The sequence below is a fragment of the Colius striatus genome, chromosome 9 (genome assembly GCF_028858725.1).
Source record: "Colius striatus isolate bColStr4 chromosome 9, bColStr4.1.hap1, whole genome shotgun sequence".
In the NCBI taxonomy this organism is placed as follows: domain Eukaryota; kingdom Metazoa; phylum Chordata; class Aves; order Coliiformes; family Coliidae; genus Colius; species Colius striatus.
The window spans coordinates 26,732,924-26,754,616 of record NC_084767.1 but is presented as its reverse complement, the minus strand read 5'-3'; the positions used below and the strand labels follow the sequence as shown (position 1 = coordinate 26,754,616).

Sequence of the window (21,693 nt, the reverse complement as noted above, 5' to 3'; positions counted from 1 at the left end):
CAGTTAATCATTTTAACAAAAAAAGTTAAATAGGAATAAAGAGGGTAACCAGAAAAAACAACAGGAGTGTTGAAGTGTTTATTTCTGCTCCTTTCTCAAAAAGGCAAATGATCAAACAAACAACAAAATCCCACAAATCAGGACATTATAATACCAAAGCCCAGGTGAAAGAAAATCAATCACACTGACAGAATTACCTTCCAAGCTAGATGCAACAGTTTAGGGAGAAAGGTGAGCTATCCTCAAATAGATCTAGGAGAAGGGGGTCAGCAAATGAGAAAAAAACAGGCCTACACAGCTGAGAAAGAAGCAGCCTCACGTCACATCCACTGTACAAATCAGCATGGCAGTGAGGGAATTCCTAATCAATACCAAACCATAGTGGTTAACAGAAGAACAGTTAAATTCTGTAACCTGGAGACAAACAAGTAACATTCTCTGTATACTACTGTCTTACAGATTTAAAAGATCCTCTGCAAAGTTCCATCACAAGTTATTTTTGAAAAACGTATTTGTAGATTTTCTTCTTAAATGCAGTACTAAATTTTAAATTAATTGTATTCATTGTTAAATATGTATATTTTGCTTAATTCTAAAACATTCTGCAAGTATTTATTAAAGCTTTAAAGATTACTATATAATGAAAGTAACAGGATTTAATTACGCTATAATGACTATGTCCTTAGGCTCCTCTGTAAGGAAGTTTCCACCAAACTTTTTAGGCTTACAGCAAAAGAAGCAATTCTAATTTCTCTCTCCTGCCAGCCCAGGATGCCCTGTGTCCAGTGCCTTAACAAGCACAAGGGCACCTACATGGTGACATGTCACAAAGTTGCTCATGGTTAATTTTAACTTCAGAGGCAGCGTGCATAAAGCAAGTCTAGATCCCTTTTCAAGTTCTGATGGATGTCTTGCAGACAGATGGGGACACACCTCTGTGTTGCCACAAGGGAAAGTGCAGGAAGCTCACTGCAAGGCGAGCGTGAAATCACATTTATGGTATAGGAAGCGAGAGCAGTGATGAATTCTGTTCCCATCACTTTCACTTGTATTTGTTTGATCTTGCATTATTTATTTACCATCTTTGCTTCTAAGCCTATTTCTCTACAAACTACTTGGCAAACCTTTTAACTCTTCAGAGGAAGATAAAATCGCTATAAGCTAGCCCCACACTCTTGAAGTGAGCCATTAGCAGCAAAGCAGTATGGTCGCTCAAGTGACAAACAATAACCTACTACTACAATAAAAAAAATAAAATAAATAAAGTAAAATAAAATAAACACAAACCCCCCTCCATTCTATAAATCTGTTCCTGGAATGTTACAGAGTACAGTGTAACATTCACGATGGAAAGAAAGCTGTTTCAAGGTGGCACCAGTGAACTCATTAATATCGCAAATTCAGGAAAGGAAAAAAACCCACAAATCAACGACAAAGAACTACAAAAATAACCAGGCTTGTCACTAAAGGAGGAAGTTAGAGCAGGTGCTGAAGTACAAACTCCTGCTCTGGTTCTCTGTTGGAAATGAGACAAGAAAAAAAAAGTTTCTGTCTGTCCCGGTTCCCGTGTGCTCCTTTTGCAAGTATCTTCCCTTGCTTTCTGTGCTGTCAACTCCAATGTCATATATCCTCCACAGGAATTTAAAATTTGTTCTTCTGCTGGCAACTCAATATAAACCATGTTATGTCTGCAAAAGTTCTAATGTGCAGTACTTCTAGTACAGAGAACTAGTAAACTTACATATAAACCTACTGCTCTTGCAATGACTCTAAATCTGCAGATGACCTCTTGCATTCATCCAGGACTATCAGAATTGGAAGAGAATAGAGCAATACTGACTTTGTATGAATAAAACATCTCAATTGAATTTCCCCAGGAAAACATGTTGGAATTGCATTACAGGCAAAATTTGTTTCTATGTGAGATACTGGCTGTCATTTCCCTGGTTTTGACCGAACTGCAGCAGGCCAATCCTGCATGACTTGTAAGAGAATAAAGAAAGGAATGCAGAAGAACAAACAGGCCACAAGGAGCACAAGAAACAAATGCAAGACAGCCAAAGTATGACCAAAAATATAAGTAGGAAGCAGACATTCAGGCTGTAATGTGTCACTCGAGAGTATAGCAAAGAATTCAGCTGGGGACAGCCAGCATCAGCAGAGGTACTATAAGCATTTCAAAGCTATTTGCTTTTGCTGAGTCCCAAGAGGCAAGTGAAGACCACTGAACAATATATTGTTATTATAGTCAGTACTATTGCTTGAATGGAACGAAGTTTTTAGCTGTGATGTATTAGGATGAACCCCACAACACTCACATCTTTCCCAAAAGAGACTGAGAATAAACCATGCTTTTATGTAATCAAACTACCACTGCAGAGTGCAACTGGACTATGAGAAATATTTCCAGTGCCTCCATTATACTGTGGGTGAAATTTATGTTTTCTCAATAGCTAAGATCAATCTGTTCCAAAAAACAAACCCAGGAAACCTAACCATGTGGAAAGAGGAATTGCTAACCAACATATGCGTGCCATGTTACGCATATACTATTGTCTGGGTTTTGTGCATGAGGTTTTTTTTCCATTTAGAGGAGATGAGAAGGGGTGGAATCTAAAATGTTTATATCTATTTTAATAAGTAAACAAAACAAGAAGTCTGAAAAGTAATTAATAAATAATTAAGGAGAAACTAAGGAGACTGATAGTAAGAATCCTGAAATGTTCATTCAAATAGGTATGGTGAATGCACTAAAGAGCATTTTACAGCATGCAGCCCTGTGCCGTAGGCAAGATTCTCCACAAGCATCTTATATCTTAAAAATTAAATGGAAACTGAAGGCCTCCAGCTTCCTAATTCCCAGCGAGAACAACTAACATGCCCGTACCATGACATGCCTGGAGGGACAATGACAGGATGCTTCCTACTGAACAGGAAAGGAGCATGCTTGCAACAGATCCACATCAAAACTCCAAAACATTGTTTGGCAACTCAAAACACATTCCCCTTCCAAAAAGTTTGTTTCAAAGAACACTAGCACTTCCAAGTTACAATATTCTTAAACATGAGCAAGTCAGAGAGCATGGTATCCAAATAGCATGGGTGGGAGAAACTTCTCCAGTTCCAAAATTCTGCATTAAATACAAGAATGGCAGTTGTTATATTCCCTCACATTTCCATTCAGTTTCCTGCTGGTTCATCTCCTCCCCTTGCAGGGAACTCCTGGGTTATCAGAGGCCCATTGCCAGTCATGCCACAGTAAAGTATTTGGCAGCAAGAAGCAGTTCATAAACTACAGACTGTTTACCCTCAGGATAAAGAGCTAATCACCTTCCCTGGTGGCAGTCACTGAAAACAACAGCAAAAATGTTATCATTTTGATGAAGGACTCAACTCTGGAAACTGAAAAGCAAAAAATCACAAAGTTCTTCATATCTCTGAATCCCATCTAGATATCATATGATTCACAATGAAATTCATGAGACTTAACACACTGGAAAAAACTGTGCAACTGTCAACTCTCTCGGGAAGCTCACTTAGTTGTACAAAAATACAAAACAATTTTTATAATAATTAGGTAAAAAAATAAAGAGGTAAACAACCAGCGTCATTTCCTCTTTAAAAAAAAAAAAAACAAAACACTGTAAAATGCTTATCTGCAAATGCCTTTTGTTAAAAATACTTTAAAATTAATTTTAAATGCCATATTCATCACATGGCATTCTCACAAACGTTCAACAGCACATCAGCATGGTGGGGATTCCCCTAGGACTGCAAACCTTCCTGAGCTGTCCCTAATTTTACATCTGTATTACAGTCAGTTTTCCTGTGACTACATAACATGGCAATGCTCAAAAAACAGTTGGCCTGAACACAAGCATTTTCTTGCAAGCCATTCAGGTGAGTGCAGGGCTTCTGATACCTTCTGTCAACACACTGGTGGAATTCAAAGTGTCCTTTTTTTTCTGCTCTCTGCAGACATTTGACAGTAAATAAGAAACTACCTATGAAACATTTGAATCAAGTCAATTCAGATACGTACTGCATGTATTCAGGTAACCTTATCTACATTTTACTTACAAGATAAAAATGCCCACTTCCAACAAAAATCTCCAACACTTGCAACGGCTGAACAAACATGTCTAACTATGAAATGACCCATAAATGCTTTCTCAAGGACTAATTCTTCCAGTACACCTACTTAATCTTTGTTTTCAGAATGAACTAAATTCAGTTGCTGTTGAAGTATTAATTCCCCTGGATCAGTTAACTGTTAAACCCTTAATAACCCCATAATTAAAAAACACGGCAAGTGCTTTATCTCTTCTCCAGAGTGCTAAGACTACCAAAACAAACTGCAAAAAATATCATTCTCTGGTATCATATCCGATCAATGCTAGACAACAAAACTCTATTTACTCTTGACAGTTCAGTGTCAGCTTTTGCTCAGGCCATTCAGGAGCACTTGCTGCAGACTAACTGAAGAGAGCAATTTGCTGCTGTTCAGTGACAACGAGGACCAAAACAAGTTATGCTATGGAAAAAAAACCTCTCAACAATTAGGGGAAAGTCTCTGCTATTCAAAACTATACTGCAATCTCTGTGAAGATCTGCAATTGGGTTATTCTTCTGGAGCCTCTGGGGTTGCTATCTTTCTTGGTGTTTAACAGAAATTTTACCTGTCAGAGATTTTCCTCTGAAATATTGCACAGATTCAGAACGGGTGGGTTAACAGCTGTCTCTAGCATCTACTGACATTTGCAACCATTTGTTACAACTATTTCTGGCACCCACACCTGGTCCCATGGGAAGGGCAGAAGAGGAAAAACAATATTCAGGAAAAAAAAAAGGTAGTTAAAGAAAATTGAAAATACGGAAAGGGAAAGTCTCAGTGCTTGGATACTCTAGCAAAAGAGAAAATTCGTAAGAATTTCACACTGGAGCTCCACATGCTCCCTCAACTGAGACATCACATTTTCCAAACTGATGAGATGCCACAGCCAGTACTTGCCTGATGCAAGGTTCCAGCAAAGACTCACATTGTTGCTACAGGTTTTATACGAGAAATTGAACACTTGCACTGAATTATTAACTCAATTTAGGGCTCAATAAAAGAAATTAAAAATTCAGCCTCTCAAAGCAGCATTGTCTGTTACAGTGTTGAATTTGTTCAATGTCTAGCATCACAACTTGGTAGATGCTTTCCATCTTAAATTCCATTTACCTAATTCGTTAGAGTTGTTAATGACAAAAGGCCAAATTGGTTGGTGGAGGTGCAGTTGGTTAGAATATTAACTGCCCAAAAGTAAAAACCTGCAAGAGGTAAACAACCAGCATCATTTCCTCTTTTAAAAAAAACCAAAACACTGTAAAATGCTTATCTGCTAATGCCTCTGGTTAAAAACACTTTAAAATGAATTTTAAATATTCTCTTGGCTCCTCCAGCACCCCAGCTGCTTCCCCTAAACCTCAGCATGCTGTAGATCAGACCAACATTGAGCAAAGAAGCAGGTAGTGCTAACATGCAATGAAAGAAATTAAAGGAACCCCAGAGCTGCCTGGAAACAAGCTTCTTTTCTTGCCTTTGAAATGGCACAACATCAATAGGCTAACAACAAAACACTAGGAACATAGGCCTAGAAAGTCCCTAAGTATTACACAACCACCCTTGAAAAAGAGATCAGTAAAGTGGTGCTATGTCTGGATTCCATGCTCAACATAAAGCTTACAATACATTCCTTTAAAGATACGTGCAAATGGAACATTACTACAGCATAGAAGCAGCCTATCAATGCTGTCTAGCCACTGACGTTGGTCCTAAAATTTGTACATATATGCATACAGAAAATAGGTGGGGATAGTACTCATGCAACGTCAAAGTTGAATTAACTAATGTCTAACCAATTTAATTCTAGCCTACAGAGTATCAGATTTCAACACAAAAATGGATATAAAGGGGTTTTTTTTGAGACTTTAGTATACACCTAACAGTTGATCCAGAACTTGCGTGTCAGATGGACTGGAAATCATCAGGTTTCTGGTAACAGAGACACTTCAGCCCTGGACTGGACTGAAAAAAAAGTGACAGGACAGGGACTGGGAGGAAACTCAGAAAGGGCCGTGGCTGCTGGGGACGCCCACAGCAGAGTAATTGGGCAAGAACTGATAAGCAGCAGCAAAGGTACCACCACACACTGACCTCCACCACCTGCTGCCCCTCACTGAAGTGAAGGTGGTGTTAGCAGGGTGCCCACCACATGTGTGGTCTGCTGTGGGGAACAGGCTAACAGGACAGCTAGAAGGATCCCAGAGCTCTCCTCTGGGTGGGAGAGCAGTTGGGCAGAGCTGGGACAGGTCTCGCTTCAAGCCCTGAAGCCTGGACCCTCTCCAGCAGTGTGAAATCCCAGTGGCTTGGGATGAGTCTCTAGCAGCGCTGCCCCAGTAGGGAGCCTGGCACCTGCCCTGGGGACACAGGACAGCCTGGTCCGTCAGAAAACCAGTCCTTTGGCCCCTCAAAGCTGCTGTAAGCATGGTCTGATTAAGCAGTGGAGGAGTAATCAAACAGCACTTGGCTGTCTGCTTTGCAGGGCAGGGATGGAGCTTGTCATGAGGTTAAATCCCACAATCCAGTCTGCAGGGACATGGGGTGGAGAGTGTAACGAACATAGGTTGGAACAGTTGTAATCTTGGTTTGGGTGTTGTAGGAGTTCGGCATGGAGTTTCACTGAGTTTTACTGCTGCTCAGTCTGTCCCCATGGGCTGAAAGTAAGTGGAGTTTGTAACACAATATATTCAAATACGGAAATTAAGTTTTGAGGGTTTTTTTAAGTTTCTCAATTGAAAATTAAATAGATTTATTAAATTCCCCCACAGAAAACTTTTTCTCATCCAAAAAAGCTAGATAAAGTGTTGGATGAAAAGAAAATAATTTACAGCTATTTCAGCAATAAAACAGAGCACAGGTCAATATATTTAAACCCAACATCTAAAGTTACATTCCGAACCCATATTTAGCAGTATGAATGAAACTCCGTTACTGGAGAGCATTCTTATTTTCGGAATCTTTATTCATCCTTTTTATTTCACATGAAAAGGAAAGCATTTAAATGATTTCCTGTATCAGGGGCCCACATACATTGATTTTCAAAGGCACTGGATGTATCCCTTTGAAGTCGTCTCTCATGAAATTAATGTTATCTATAAAATGAAATAATGCTGCCCTCACTTTATAAGTGAGGGCAATGATAGTTCATTGTTGTTTGTAAACAAATCTTTTAATTAAACCAAACATAGTTCACAGCTTAGCAAAAGAAAAAAGCTAGCCATAAAACACTGATCAATCAGCAGTTGTCATTAAGCACTAAACTCTTCTTGTCTACCATTTAACTAAGCATGCAAGGTTATCATGCACACACATGTGTCTGATTATCAGATTTTCTATTTTACTATACTATGTTGACTGTGCATTAAACTGTCATTCAGAAGAGTAATGCCAAGTTATTATTTAATATATATTCAACACCCAACTAGCTCAAAAGCTTTGACATTCCCAGTTCTGAGATTCCCTTGCAGGTTACAACATGTGAAACCTCCTGCTGTTCATTAACACCCTTCAGCAGCTTCAAAAATATTAATGTAATTACAGGTTAGAAATCAGGATCCTGCTATTCTGCTATTGTAAGAAGATCTTGCTCAAGAGCAAGTTATTATTGCTGTCTATGTGTCCTCTAAAGAAAAACAGTATCTGTACATGAGACCCTAAAGAAGTTGTAAATCCATCGTATGGCAGTCCTATCAAGTGAGGCTGAACATGTTCTGGAATAATACATGTATCCCTGGAGTGGAGACAAAAGATAACATAAAGCTGTCTTTTCCTTCGTTCTCCTCCCACATCCTACTGACAGGAGCCAAAACTGAGACAATGGAATTAATGAAAAGCAACATATAAAACATTTCAAAATCAGCATATTACTAGCACCTATGAATTCACACTTATGCAAAAGCCCTCATATTAATGTTCTGTGCAAAAAACCATTTTGTAGACTTGCAAACTAAAATGGTCTTTAAAACTTGAAACAATTGGGGTTTTATGCTTAAGCAAAATGGAGAGCAGCTTTTAGTCCTGGCAGACTCTCTCCCCTTCCCAAGACCAGAATTCAGTTCCTGTATCAGGTATGAAGCAAAATTACAGCTCTGATTGGAAAATTGGGAGCTGATCTTGCTAAACCAAACAGCTTCCCCTTATATTGGGGTTCGAAGACAGCCAACAAACCCCAGCCCTTTAGCATTAACTTCTGTAGTGAGGCCTACAGAACTGCACTAATGTTGTTCAATTAGCCATGGGAAAAACTGGTAGGAAAAATAGAAAATTATCTAGAACAAACAGATTAGATCTGGAGATACTAGTCATAGTATTTTCTTTGCTTAGTCGTCTTCCAACTATCAATCTAAGGGGGGGAAAAAAAAAGAAAGAATGATTTACTATATCAGCACATTCATTATAAAAGTTTCCTAGCACAATAAACCTTGTGGGCATGGAAAAATGTAACAGTGCTTCTTCATCAGGCTTGAGGTTGTTGGAGAATAATCAGTAAAACATGTCTTTCAAAAATCAGAGGAAAAGCATGAAAATATTTCAGAAAAAATAAAATCTCACCAAATTATGCAAAAGGACTGTATTCAGATGAGGGAAGGATAACTGTGGAAACAGAACACAGGACTTTTCATCAGTAGACGATGCTACTTATTTTACAGAAAAAAAAAATATTGTAAGCAGCTTTTCTCTCCAATCAATTACGTACATAATTACTATTGAATGGATGTGCCTTCGAAGATATATCTTTTTATTCTGGAAGATGATGCACATAGCACATGCAGAAGAAAATTTCTGTACCCTGCAACTTTAAAGGTTTCCCAAATAATCACCTCAGCAACGGACTTCTTTGTGGTACATTGTAAACAACCATTCTATCCACCTCAGGAATACATGCAAAATACATGAGTAAGGATGTAGAGTTGGTCTGTAAGGATACACTGCATAGCTCCCAAAGCAGAGCTGTGCTGTTGAAAAAGCTTTGATTTCACATTCTCCGCCAATTCACCTTGTTGGAAAGTCGTTACTATTTCATAGAATCATAAAATGGTAGGGGCTGGAAGAGACCTTTAGAGATCGTCTAGTCCAACCACCCTGCAGAAGCAGGTTCACTTAGATCAGGTCACATAGGAACATGTCCAGGCAGGTCCTGAAGACTTCCAAGGAAGGAGACTTCACAACCCTCACAGTGAAATAGTTTTTTCTTATGTTTAAGTGGAACTTTTTGTGTTCCAGCTTCATCCCATTAACCCTTGTCCTGTTACTATCTACTATAGAAAAAAGGGATGTCCCAAGCTCCTGACACCCACCCTTTAGATATTTATAGATGTTAATAAGATCACCCCTCAATCTCCTCTTCTCCAGACTAAACAGCCCCAGTTCCCGCAGCCTTTCCTTGTATGAAAGATGTTCCAGTCCCCTGATCATCTTGGTGGCCCTGTGCTGGACTCTCTCCAGCAGTTCCCTGTCCCTCTTGAGCTGAGGAGCCCAGAACTGCACACAGAACTCCAGATGAGGCCTCACCAGGGCAGAGTAGAGGGGGAGAAGAACCTCCCTTGACCTGCTGACCACACTCTACAGATAATAAGGAATTATTTATGGTCAGGCTTTGTGATGCCCTCCTTGAGCATCCTTGCCCAACTTTGGTTGCTAAGTGAATTGTACCTAACATCTACCTCTGAGAAACCAGAGAGAAACAGTACCATATCTCCTGTGTAATGTCTCAGGAACTTCCTACACCCAAAGGCTAGAACAGTACTAGAATTAACTACAAATTACTGTAATGTGGTGCTTTGCCTAAGAAAACTTCCATAAAAACTGACAGGTTAAGACATTCATGAGCTGATGCTCACAGCAAAATGACAAAATTCCTGAAAGAGCCTGAAATTCCTGAGAGGTTTTTCACATTTCTTTTTAGTAAATGCTCAAAAGACCAAATGTGTTTTGATTAAGCTCTTGAAATGGGATGAGGCTTTCCAATTACTCTAGGAACTAGGGAAGTTCAATAAGTACTGTGAATTGTCAACTAGAATTGCCTTCACCAGCAGAGCAAGTATATTTCTTCTCGAGGAATGTGTCTCTGTAATGCACAAGGGATGAACAATAGTCTAAATATCTTATAACAGCTACTTGCAAGTAAACAACAAGGATATTGAAATAGATGGATAAAGACAATCTTACTTGAAACACAAAGTATTGAGAAACAGTTTGGAAGAGTTTATGTCAAGATTCATTGGGCAAAACTCTTTACAAGATAATGAGAATGAACAGGTTGAAAATGATAAAAATAGCTCCAGGTTTTTTCCTACCATGAAGAACTAGAGCCAGAATCAACTTCTTCCTCCTGATGGGAAACAGACTGTTCTAAGGTAAACACAGTAACTGCAAGCTCCTCTCCCCTTGCACATTGGATTGACACCTCCTCCCCCCAAAAAGGGATAAAATGTATTGGCGTCATGACAACTACCAGCCACTGGCATGATTACACCCTCAAGTTAAATGTAATCAGTTTACTGTGATATAGGCAAAACCAAAATATTTTTCCCATTCATCACTGCATTAATAGAACCTTATATCTATAGTTAAGTACTATGAAGAATATCACAGAGGAAGAGTAATTCAGGGTCAGTAAAAGTCTTCACAATGAAAGAGATGTCCCAAGTGAGGAAATTAGTGTTCTCTCACCCACACATTCACATTACTTCTGGAAAGCACTAGTCAATTCCTTAGGACAGAAAGCCATTTCAAAGAATGTAAACCCACTTAGGATAAACTAAAATGGATGCTAACTTTGTTTCTTTTGTCAAGGTTAAAGGCAATGCAAACGGTCTCAAAGCAGTACAGCTCAGGGGCGTCTACACTGGTGAATAACTGATTTATCTTGTCACTTTGAAAAAGTGCGGCCTTTTAGCCACAGAGACAAATCTTAGGGAAGCTGAAGAAATTAATAAAACCATTTGAAGCTGTGGATAATGACAAATTGAAGTAAGAGACTGCCTGTCTCCACTGCAATGTTAATTCAAGCATTGCTTCAGTGTACACACACAGCCAAGAGTGTTTTTAAATCAGGTAGTATGTTAACTGTGAGCTTGCTGGCACAATTTACTGTTTGAACACCAATGATTGATTCTAGCACTGCCAATGCAGCAAGGCCTTAGCTAATCTAATGCACACTGCCAACCTTGACACTACTGCTGCTTGACTGATGTTCACCAGTTAGAACATCAAGAAGTGAGGAAAAAAGAAAGCCCACAACTAAAAGTTTGCACGGAGTCAAAGTATAGATAACTTACCGAGTCTCCTGCCTTTATGCAGTGGCCAAGGCGAGAGTCTTACAGCAGGACAGCCACGGAGGGAGTAGTGCTTCTCCAAAATACTCCCTCAGCTGCCAGCAACAGCAGCTTGGGGATTTCCTGAGCCAAAGGTTATGTCTTTGTACTTAATAATCCCCTGTGGATTTCTTCATCAGTGCCACAAAACAAACTAAGCAAGACTAAAGTGAAAAGATAAGGAATTCAAAAGCCACAAGAAGAAATAAAGGTAAAGGACTGGCAGACTGAGTTAGAAACTCAACTATCCTTGACAAGAAGAAAGAAAATCTTTGCACAGAAACTTGGCCCATGTTCTCATCTCCCAGTTTCTCATCAGCTTGTCTTTTTCAGTTCATGCAATCACAAGATAAGAAACGCATAGGCAGAGCTATTACTCAGAAGTTCAAACATATCAGCTAAGAGAAGAATGTGGATTCTCCTACACTGGGAAGAGACAAAAATGCTGTTTTTTTCATTAAAATACTTCAAAATGATAATAATTCCTTTGCAAACTCAAGTATTTAAGGTGATCTTCACTTACTTGGCAAGTTATTATGCTTTGGTTGGACTTTAGTACAGTATTTAGCACCCTAACAATATCTAAAAGAAAATGAAAACTTCTTTTTACTTTCCACTTTTTCTCTTACAGGCTCACAGAGCGTAATGAAACACAGTAGTGATTTGATACAACCACGCTATGCTGATACTTCCCCAACTGAAGCTATAAACACAGAGCAAAGCGCTTGTCCAATTTAAGATGAAGCTCCCTTGATTTCCTCTGAATGTTATGCTTTACAAGAAACCGACCAAAACACATAGATTTTTTCTTTTTCCTGAAACACCAGCACTACTCATAACGCTTTCTTGACACTCCCTACCAGCAGAGCATATGAGATCAGGAAACACAAAACCTCATGTGCTAGATGTATAGGTGCTATGAAGTTCCTATTAAAGCTGCTGTGTTTGTGTCAAGCTCTGTTCCACATTATCACTGTCCTGACTATCACATCCTTACATTTTAAAACATAGTCTGATATCTCAAGATGTAGGAAAAGTTAAGTATCCGTCCTTTCACTGCCTTCTAAAATTTCTTGGCCAAAGAGATTGTGTTAATAATATAGCCAGATGGGGGGAAAAAAAAAAAAAAAGAAAAAAAAGAAGAAAGAAAAAAGATGTACCACCATCAAGGAACAATTTTACTATCTACTTTTCTTATCCATCACTGATTTCCAAAGCTACAGTAATTTGTACTGATAGGATGCCTGTCAATTAGACAATTAGACAGTATTAGGTAACAATATTAATTTCCCTCTGATTCTTCTTGACAAAAACACCAACAATAAAAACATCACTGCTAGCTTCATTCACAGTAGCAGAACAACTTCAGGAAGTAATTTAACTTTTTTAAAATGGTAATTCAAAGAACCAAACTTTTTCAATATACAATGCACAAATACTGGATGGCTTGACACCTGCATCAGATGGTCATTTTTACTCTTTATCACACCATAGCGGATTTCAGGATACTAATACTGACTAATTCTTAATAACTCCAGCATAAAATTACAATTCTTTTCATAGCAGCCAAAAATATAATCTACACTATTGCTAACACTATTTGATTTACAGCATCATCTGAGTATTGAATAATTAGCAGTATGATGTAATGCAAACTGATAAGAGTGCAATAAAACCCTAGCTCTCTACAGTCTAGTAAAATAACTGTTCCTTAAATGCTGCAATTAGGAGTTCTTACTTTCTGTCCGTCCCCTGCCAAACCTAGCTCACAGAGGCAGTCCTGCTGATTTCAAGAGGATTATCTGTTGAGTGAGATTACTCACACAAGAAGGAATCTGCAGGTTTAGACCCTTCTGTCTTGATTTATAAGCATGAAGCATATGAGTCTAGCAGGAATTTAATACTTACGCTTCCTCCACAGTTGTTCTTACAGTCTGATCCTCACCATCTTCATCTGAGCTGCTACACGTTGCATCAGAGTCCAAATCCTTCTGCACACGAGACAGCAGCCCTCCAGTAGAAAGTGCAAAGCCTTGGATTTCACCTGGTGCAACGCTAACTCTGTTCTGTGTGTCTGTACTCAAACTACTCTCCAAAGTAGTTGCATTGTTTTCTGGCCAACTGTCGGCACACCTGAGGGAGCTACTGCTCAAAAATCTGGTTGGCTCATGGAAAACCTTCATTCTTTGTAGCTGATGTTTCACAAAGCATTTCAGCTGCTGATCACAGTGTTTGATAACATGCTTGGCCAGGAGCATTTGTAAACGTTTCTGAGTTCTTTTGGCACGACTGATTTCCATTTGTTGCTTAGAGACACACCGGAGTACTCGAGCATACACCTCCTCCGGGGTGCAGCTCAAAATCCCTTCCGAAGGCCCGTGAAGAATTTGGTGTAATAAATCCCCTTTTATTCTTTCAGTGCAGACTTCCAAAGCCCTACCCAAGAAACCATTCTTCTTGTACCATTTACCATTTAAAAGCTGCATTTCTTCTGCATTATTGGATTCAGTTACATTTGAATCCGGAAGTCTCTGTGTTTCTGCCAAACTCAGAGATGTGGTCTCTGAAAACATTTCCCCTTTGACCTGTTCCTCAGGTTCCGAACGACTAATCTGACCGAATGACGTGTCAGCTCCATTATGTAATGAATTCCTCATCTTGGAGCAGCTGAGTTCTCCTGCTTTCATTTGCTTACTGGTTTTGTTGTTAAATGCAGAATTTGTACTCATTAACAAGACAGACTGATAGTGCTTGGAAGATGGTGGAGAACCAAAACGCTGCACACTGAAGATATCATTCCTGAGGCTGGGCTCAGTAGTGGGGAACCCCAGGACTGAGCAAGTAATCTGTGCGATGGAGTCCTCTTTTATCTTCTCTTCCACCGCTCTGGAATTTTCCATGCACAAAGCTGTATCAGACTCCATAGCTCTAGAGGACAAAGAAGGTGACAAGTGGATACCATGACCTTTTGTTGCTGCCTCTCTGAGGGCTGGTGTCATTATAGCTATGGTAGGTAGTTTACAGCAAACCTGAAAATAACATGGGCCATGTAAATTTTCGTATTTTCACGACACAGTACAAATACAACAACTCTGTCACATATTTAATTCTTTACCATTTCAACATTATTCAAAGATTCCATAAAAAAGGATATTATTTAAAGAACACAGACTATGCTCCTTCCCAAGTCAATTAGAAGACTGTTTTTTATTTCGTTCAGAGGTTGCTCCATATGCAATGAAAGCCTTTACCTCTCAGGGGAGTAAGTGTTCATACCTCATTGCATTTCAGATCCTATCAGTCTGAGAAATAAGACTCATGAAGTTCAAGACTGTCATCTCACCTTGCCCAACTGAGAAACATGACCATAAGCCATATGACTGGATGGATGCATTTTAAAATAGCTGTAGGAGAGCATATATACCTACATGCACACATACAGATGCACATCTACATATTCCCACTCCAGAACTCTGGATGGATTTTACTTTAATAAGTTTCTTTCTGAGTTGCATTTGTTTTCTCTTTACTTTATTTCTTTTTTACACTTAAATGAGTCAATGTCAACACTACCACAGAAATAGTAGCTAGGCAGCTACCTATCAGAAGTTTGGCAAAGCACAATACCTACCACATGATGAAACACTCTAAAATAAAGTCAGAGACACTATTGGGAGTAATAGATTTAATGTAAATATAAAGAAAGCGTTTGATAAATTAATATATATTCTCACAAATATACTTTAGCAATCAATCAACACTAATGCTTTTAAAAAGAGAGAACTGTAAGTTTAAACATACTCTTCGATAACAATTTGAGTTAGGACAGTTTTCCTTCACCAGCCCTCTTGCCTGTGCCTTGCCATATCTTATACAAAGAGTTACCATACTTTGGGATTAAAAGACCAGTGCCAACCTTCACCACTTGTCATACTGTATGTATTCCACTGTCTATAGAAAAGGAATCACGGCCTTACATAGTACTTTCAGGTTTCTTTAGGAGATGGTTAAATAAGCCCAATGAAAGACTTACTTGAACATGGCCTACAGAAGCCTGAAAGATAAGCTACTATCAGTTCTTCATTAAGAAGCTAGAGACAAAACCAGAAACAAAAGAGTAGTAACAAAAGTGAGTGTAGCACAGTAATTTCACAGTAAATTCTATGTTTAACCAGTGTACTACTTAAGCAGCATTTCAACTGTCCTCCTTTTAATATCTTCAGTTTCTTTGATCTCCACAGCAACTCCTGAGCACAGCAACTTTTAATGCACAGATCCCATAAAAGGGGTCAATGATTCTGAGATTGCCACGTATAGAACTTAAGCAAAACAAACTCCCGGCCTGAAGCCTTAGCTTGTTTGTAACTACAGGATTTACGCCCAAGGCGCAAACATTAAAGGCTGACATGGAAACCTAAGAAGTTGAAAAGAACCAGTCTAAATATTTTCTCCTCAAAACACAAAGAAAAATATAAAAAATGACATTCTCCAGTACTGTCCTAACACTCTCCATATACTTTATTCACCTTTCTTTGGTCCATATGTACTTCAACCATAAGGTTTTCATCTCTGTACAACACCTATTCACAGCATCACAGGGACCATGTTGACTGGTCCTATTGCTAATCCTAAACAATACTATAAAAATCCACAGGATTTTAAACATTTATCAATGAGCCGGTAACTTCAGACTATAAAGGACTTCAACACAAAATCATCCCCAGAGGACAGCCATTCAGTACGAGTTCCATTACTAGGACTGTACATGGAAAAGCACTGGTAAGAACTAGAGCTCCAGATTGCAAAGGCTCCAGTGATTTGACAAGGCTCTTGGCACCTGGCTAACTCACGGCTTTGTGTGTTTCCATTCTTGCAACAGCTAGCAGGTACAAGAACATTTAAATGCAAAGGAGCATGTATTCAGACACCTATGTCTTGCCCCACTCTCCGCTCCCAATCTCAGCATATGGCAAATAAGTCAAGTCAATGTGATTTCAAGAAGCTCTGCACCACCTGGTCTAGAGGAAGGCAGGAGGACTGGATATCTTTAAGGTCTCTTCTGAAACAACCCACTCCATGTTTTAGTATGGCTAAAATGTAAGGAAGAACTGAAACCCACACTTTCTCTGTGAGGCGACTATGAACTCAAGGTAGTTCCCATGTTAGATCTGTCCCTTGAGACTCCATGCAGTTCACGAAGAATACTTTCAGCCTGGTATCTACACAGACTGAGTAATGAGCTCATAACTATTTCAAACTTACCATCTACCATCCTTAGCCCAAAATGGTTTAACAATCATAGATTGCTACTCCTGGTAGCCAAGAAATGTTCACACAGAGTATAGCTGCTGCTCAAGCAAACAAGAAGTATTTACAGAATAGATAGAGGCTATTAGAAAAACTGTCAGCACAAAATTTTCAGTGCTATGTTTTAACTTGATTATATTCCCCCAAATTCTACCTGCCTTTCGAGTACAGTTTCAATTTTCGTAAACTGAAGTGAATACCATTAGCAAATTATTTCAAGGTTTCTTTGAATTAGCGGGACTTTTTTCCTCCTCTTTTAGGGGAAAGGGGGGAAGAAATCAAAGTACTCTCAAACTGAACAAAAAACATTAAACTAAAAATCACTGACAAAACACTAATTAGGAGTTCCTGACAGAAGATGCTTAAATTGCAATATAGCTAAAAAAAGAAATTAAATTATTTTGAAGAGAGAAATTGCTTAATTAACCCCTTACCCAGAAACATGGAAACGTCACACAATGTTTCTGCCCTGAAGACAGTCATGTGAGACATTTCAACTGCGTTCCTCTCATTTCAATGACATCAAAAAGACTTTATTAAAATCTAGTACTGTCTCAATCTCCAGCCTTTGGCATTTCGCCAAGAAAAATTTTACACACATATGCAAAAGTCGATGGGTGTATGAGCAAAACAAAGTATCAGTTGCAAAAAAATGAAACCAAATTTTTATTACAAGTACTTGGCTCGATGAGAACTGTACAATTTTCATTTTGACACATTTTATTTCATTTTGGCAGAAAGCAGCAGAAATAGTTTCACTCCACCCTTACTGGAAGTGAGATTCCAGAGCCAAACCTATTATCTTCTGGAGGGGAAAAAAAAAGTGCAGAGGGATGGAAGAGAAGTACTGCAACATGCTATTCAAGAACAGTCTGTATTTTCATTCCGGTAAACCATTTCAAGGATTTTTTTTCCATTGTGTACTACTTGAGGTTTCAAAACCAGAACAGCTGAAATGCTACTAAACTGGCAAGCACTTTGCTTTCCATGTGCTGCATGTGCAATCCACTTGAAAGACTAAAAAGTATTGTAAAAAGAAAAGCTGACGTAAAATAAGTACCAGGAAAGGGAACAAACAAGTACCAGACATGCAGAGTTACTGACGTTTAAAGTGACTTTATACTTATCCTCCCCTTATGCCTCAATTACCCAGGAGGATACAGTGAGGAATTGCAGTTTACCACAGCCTCAGTGCTTCCTCGACCTGCACCCTGCACCCACAGCTACAGGTATCCTTGCCCAGTGGTCCCTGCTCCTCTACCCCCTCTTCTTTCCCCTGCTACCTCTGCTTATTTTTCAATTTCTGCATCATACCCTTCTCTACCAGGCTTAACTCAACCGAATTTGTCTAAAAACAGAAACTAGTGTCTTAATGGTGGTAATCAGGAGCACACTATTAAAACAAACACAACAAAATCTACCCACAAACTTGCAGGCACACAGGGTGGCATTCCCTTCCAAGCTTTTGTTTATAGTCCTTTCACTTTTTGACTCTTCCCGCCCCCTCCTTGCCTAACACTATCACTTTTGTTACACAATACTGCAGACAATGTTGTGGGGGATTTTTGCTCGCGGAGAGGATCACTTTATCTTTTCCTGGGTTTTTCTGACTGTGATCTTTTCATTTTCAATGACAGTAAAACTCTATTTGCATGAGGGTTTGTAAGGTTCCTCTGTACCAGCCTTCTATCCTTTCAGCATATGAAACACCTGAAACTTCCTTGTTAACAATGAGATACCCAGAGAACAGGAGATTTTAACTTTTTTTTCTTCTTTCAAAATACAGCTGTTTCTAGTTCGTTCATACGTTAACAGTGTTTCAAATAAGGAAACTTCCAATGTTTATTCCTTGTCTAGGAGGCATTTAAAAAGGAGAACAAAGCCACTGGCAACAGACAATATCCGGTGAAACACCCAAAATTAAGCTCAGTGAGAATGTTCAAAAATCCTGTACTTCAAACTTTCAAGAACTGCTTTAAGGCCTCTGACAAAATATACAGAAGACAGCTACATGAGCAAGCTTGATCTGCTGACAACCCAAGTGACAAAACCTGGTTTCCTACAGCTTTATGTTGTTTGCCCTGTAATCCCTAGCTCCTCTTGGACAGGCTTCCTGATAATTGCTGGACAAAAATAGTGTGCTCTGGCAGACAGGCACTACTGCAGCACTGCCTTAGCTGTGCTGCTGGGATGGAGATGTGGCACCAAGCCGAGCATGCAGGAGCTAACTCGGGCCAGCTCCTCCAAGCCTTGCCTGGTGGGAGGCATCCACTTGGGTGTACTTTACCTACCTCTCCCAGTTTTCACTCATAATACTCTCTAAGAACAGAGTGAACAGCTCAGTAGCACAATCTGCATTTTCATATAGAACAATACGCAGCAATGTCTGCTTGGTCCCACTGGGTATGTCCTGGTTAGGAGTATGAAAGAAAGGAAAGAAGCCCATATTTAACACACCTGAGATTATTTTTTAAGAAAAAAAAAAAAAAAACCTCAGTAAGCAGCTTTTGTTTTTAGCTCAAAAGCAACCCAGTTATTCATAATGAGTATTTAAGCATTTTAGTGGTTTGTTCTATTAATAGATTAAAAAAAAACCAAACCCAAACAGGATTATGGAGGGAGTCTCAGCTTTCAGCAGCACTCACTGTGCAGGCAGTGCTATACAGATAAAAGTGCAGACTCCAGTGTTTTGCACTCCCCAGAAGATATGAGCACAAATTCCTCCTCTGCAAAAAAAACCAAACTCAAACCAACAACAAAACACATGAACACCTAAAAAGGGTGTCTCTTTGAACAGAGAACTCAAATTAAGACAGACCACCCACTCAGTTTTAATCAAAAAAAACCATCAAAAAGCACACACTTCAAGTGGAACTCATGAGTATTAATTTATGGTGAAATCCATGACTCATTAAATCTCTGGACAGGGTTGCTTTTCTCCTTGTTCATAACTGCTTCAGAATAGAGAATCACATATTATTTCCAAGTTTATTACTGTGCTATGAACTAATTCCATCTATAATATCATATATTTGTAACATTACATCCGAAGGCGTTTAACACATGCTACAAAAAGTGTTTAAGTTTAGCATATGACAAGTGTCTCTGTAAGTAGTTGCACATATGTCTCCAATATCTGTAATACTTTTAGATCCATTGGAAGATCCACATCAACATTTCAGTTATCCTTTTGAATTTCAGTCTTTGAAGAGACGGTCATAAAATTTGTTCTTAAACAAGACTCATTCAGCTCTTAGACACTGATTAAGATGACTGGAATTTAAACTCCCCAAACATTTACAGGATTTCACAACATGAACCAATAAGGAAGGAGAGCCCTAAGGCACACAGATCAGCTTTCAGAGTTGGTAAACCTACTAGTATTATAACCATACTTTATCCAGCTTAATTCCTGGTATTGCCTTTTTATTAAATTAAGCACGAAAATAAATATCTACCCTTTGACCAAAAAAAAAAAAAGGGCAGACTTTAGTTATCTGTGGGTTTTTTTAAAAAATTGATTATTTTGCTTCCCCCTGCTGAGGGGTATTAAGTACCTCAGTCACTTGCTATATTTTATTTTGGGAAATGCTTCAGCATTTTGCAAACAGGGAGCTGATGCACAAAGTGGATTAAATGACTTGCTTCAAGACCACATGGGAAATTTCAACAAAAGCTGAGGGATGCTCCCGGGTCTGAGCTGCTGTCCAGAGCCTTGCTATCTACTTTATCTAAAATATTCAGTTTTATGAGTAGGTGGTCTGTACTCTGGGAAATAACTTTGTTGGGGTCACTCAAAGGGAAAGGAATCTCTGGCAATCTGTTCAACTTTATTATCACAGACAAGTTTCAAGTCAGGAATTAAAAAAAAACCAAACAAAAGTCACATGCATAAAAACCAAGTGAAAGCTTTCTACCATCTACTGACTCAAACAATAAGAATAACCTAACAAGAACACGGCAACACAACTGTATACTCCCGCCAACGGGAAGTCGACGCTAACCCCGCGCCCGCAGCCCGTCCGGCACCCCGAGCCAGGTGGGAGAAGGTCGGCCTGCATGGTCCACGGCCAGAGGCCAGGGCCGGAAAGGCGGAAAACGGCGCTCCCAGGGCGCGAGAACCCACACGGAGAACCCGCGGCGGCCCGACACGGCCCTGTCCGCCAGATCCTGCTGTGGCCCCGCCCCACGCGCCAGGGCCGCCCCCGCCTCAGACACTCCGGTCCCGCCTCACGCCCAGACCGTTAGCCCCCCCGCCCCGCCCCGCCCCGCCCCCACCTCAGTCTCCTCCTCACGCATGCGCGCCCCCGCTCGGCGGCGCCACCGCCGCGGGAACCAGCCGCCGCCCGGCCGCGGTTTCTCCCTTCCTCCCCCCCCCCCCGCCCGCCTCACCGCGACGTTCCTCGCCGGTGCGCAACGACGGCCGGCACCGACCCCGGCGCCTGCCCCCCCCCCGGCTTCCCCGCGAAGCCCCGCGCTTGCCTCCGCCCGTCGGCTTCTCCACGGCGGCGCTGCCGCCTCCAGCCCGCGCGGCGCGGCGCCCGGCGCAGCTCCCACTGCCGCTGTTGAAGAGTCCGCGCCCAGCTAAAGCGCAGCTCGGCGGGCGGGGTGGGGCCTGCCCGCGCGCGGGGGCTGCACCCGCGCCGCCGAGGGGAGGAGCGCGGCCAATCCGCCGCGCGCGGGGGTGGGGCTGGGCGCGGGGGCGCCCGCCCGCCATTGGCAGAGCGCCTGACGCGGGCAGGGCCCCCCTGCCGCGCGCGTGCCTGCGCGGCCTGAGGCGGGCGGCGGCGAGCCGAGCCGTTCACCCTTTCCCGGCCGGGGCGGGGAGGAAGGGCGCGTGCCGCCTGCGGGGACCTGAAGAGACCAGGCCGAGGATGCATACATAATTTCCTAAACACACACACACAAACTCTATTTTAATATTTTTACTAGGAACAGCGACTTGGAAAGATTTGGAAATATTCA

The 21,693-nt window shown here is 40.6% G+C and overlaps 1 protein-coding gene across 5 annotated transcripts in view; it reads right to left on the bottom strand.

Moving 5' to 3' along the window:
• KANSL1L (KAT8 regulatory NSL complex subunit 1 like) overlaps positions 1-21,330 on the bottom strand; it is a 66,985-nt gene extending 45,655 nt beyond the window's left edge. For all 5 annotated transcript variants that reach the window (XR_009819264.1, XR_009819266.1, XR_009819267.1 and 2 more), the window contains exons 1-2: positions 21,211-21,330; positions 13,330-14,450 (exon numbers count right to left, since the gene is read on the bottom strand). Coding sequence is in view for 1 of the 5 variants with exons in the window: in XM_062002527.1 (XP_061858511.1) it covers positions 13,330-14,420 (1,091 nt within the window). In the remaining 4 variants the exon portion in view is untranslated. The remainder of the gene's footprint in view (positions 1-13,329; positions 14,451-21,210) is intronic.
• Between the last annotated feature and the right edge of the window lie 363 nt (positions 21,331-21,693).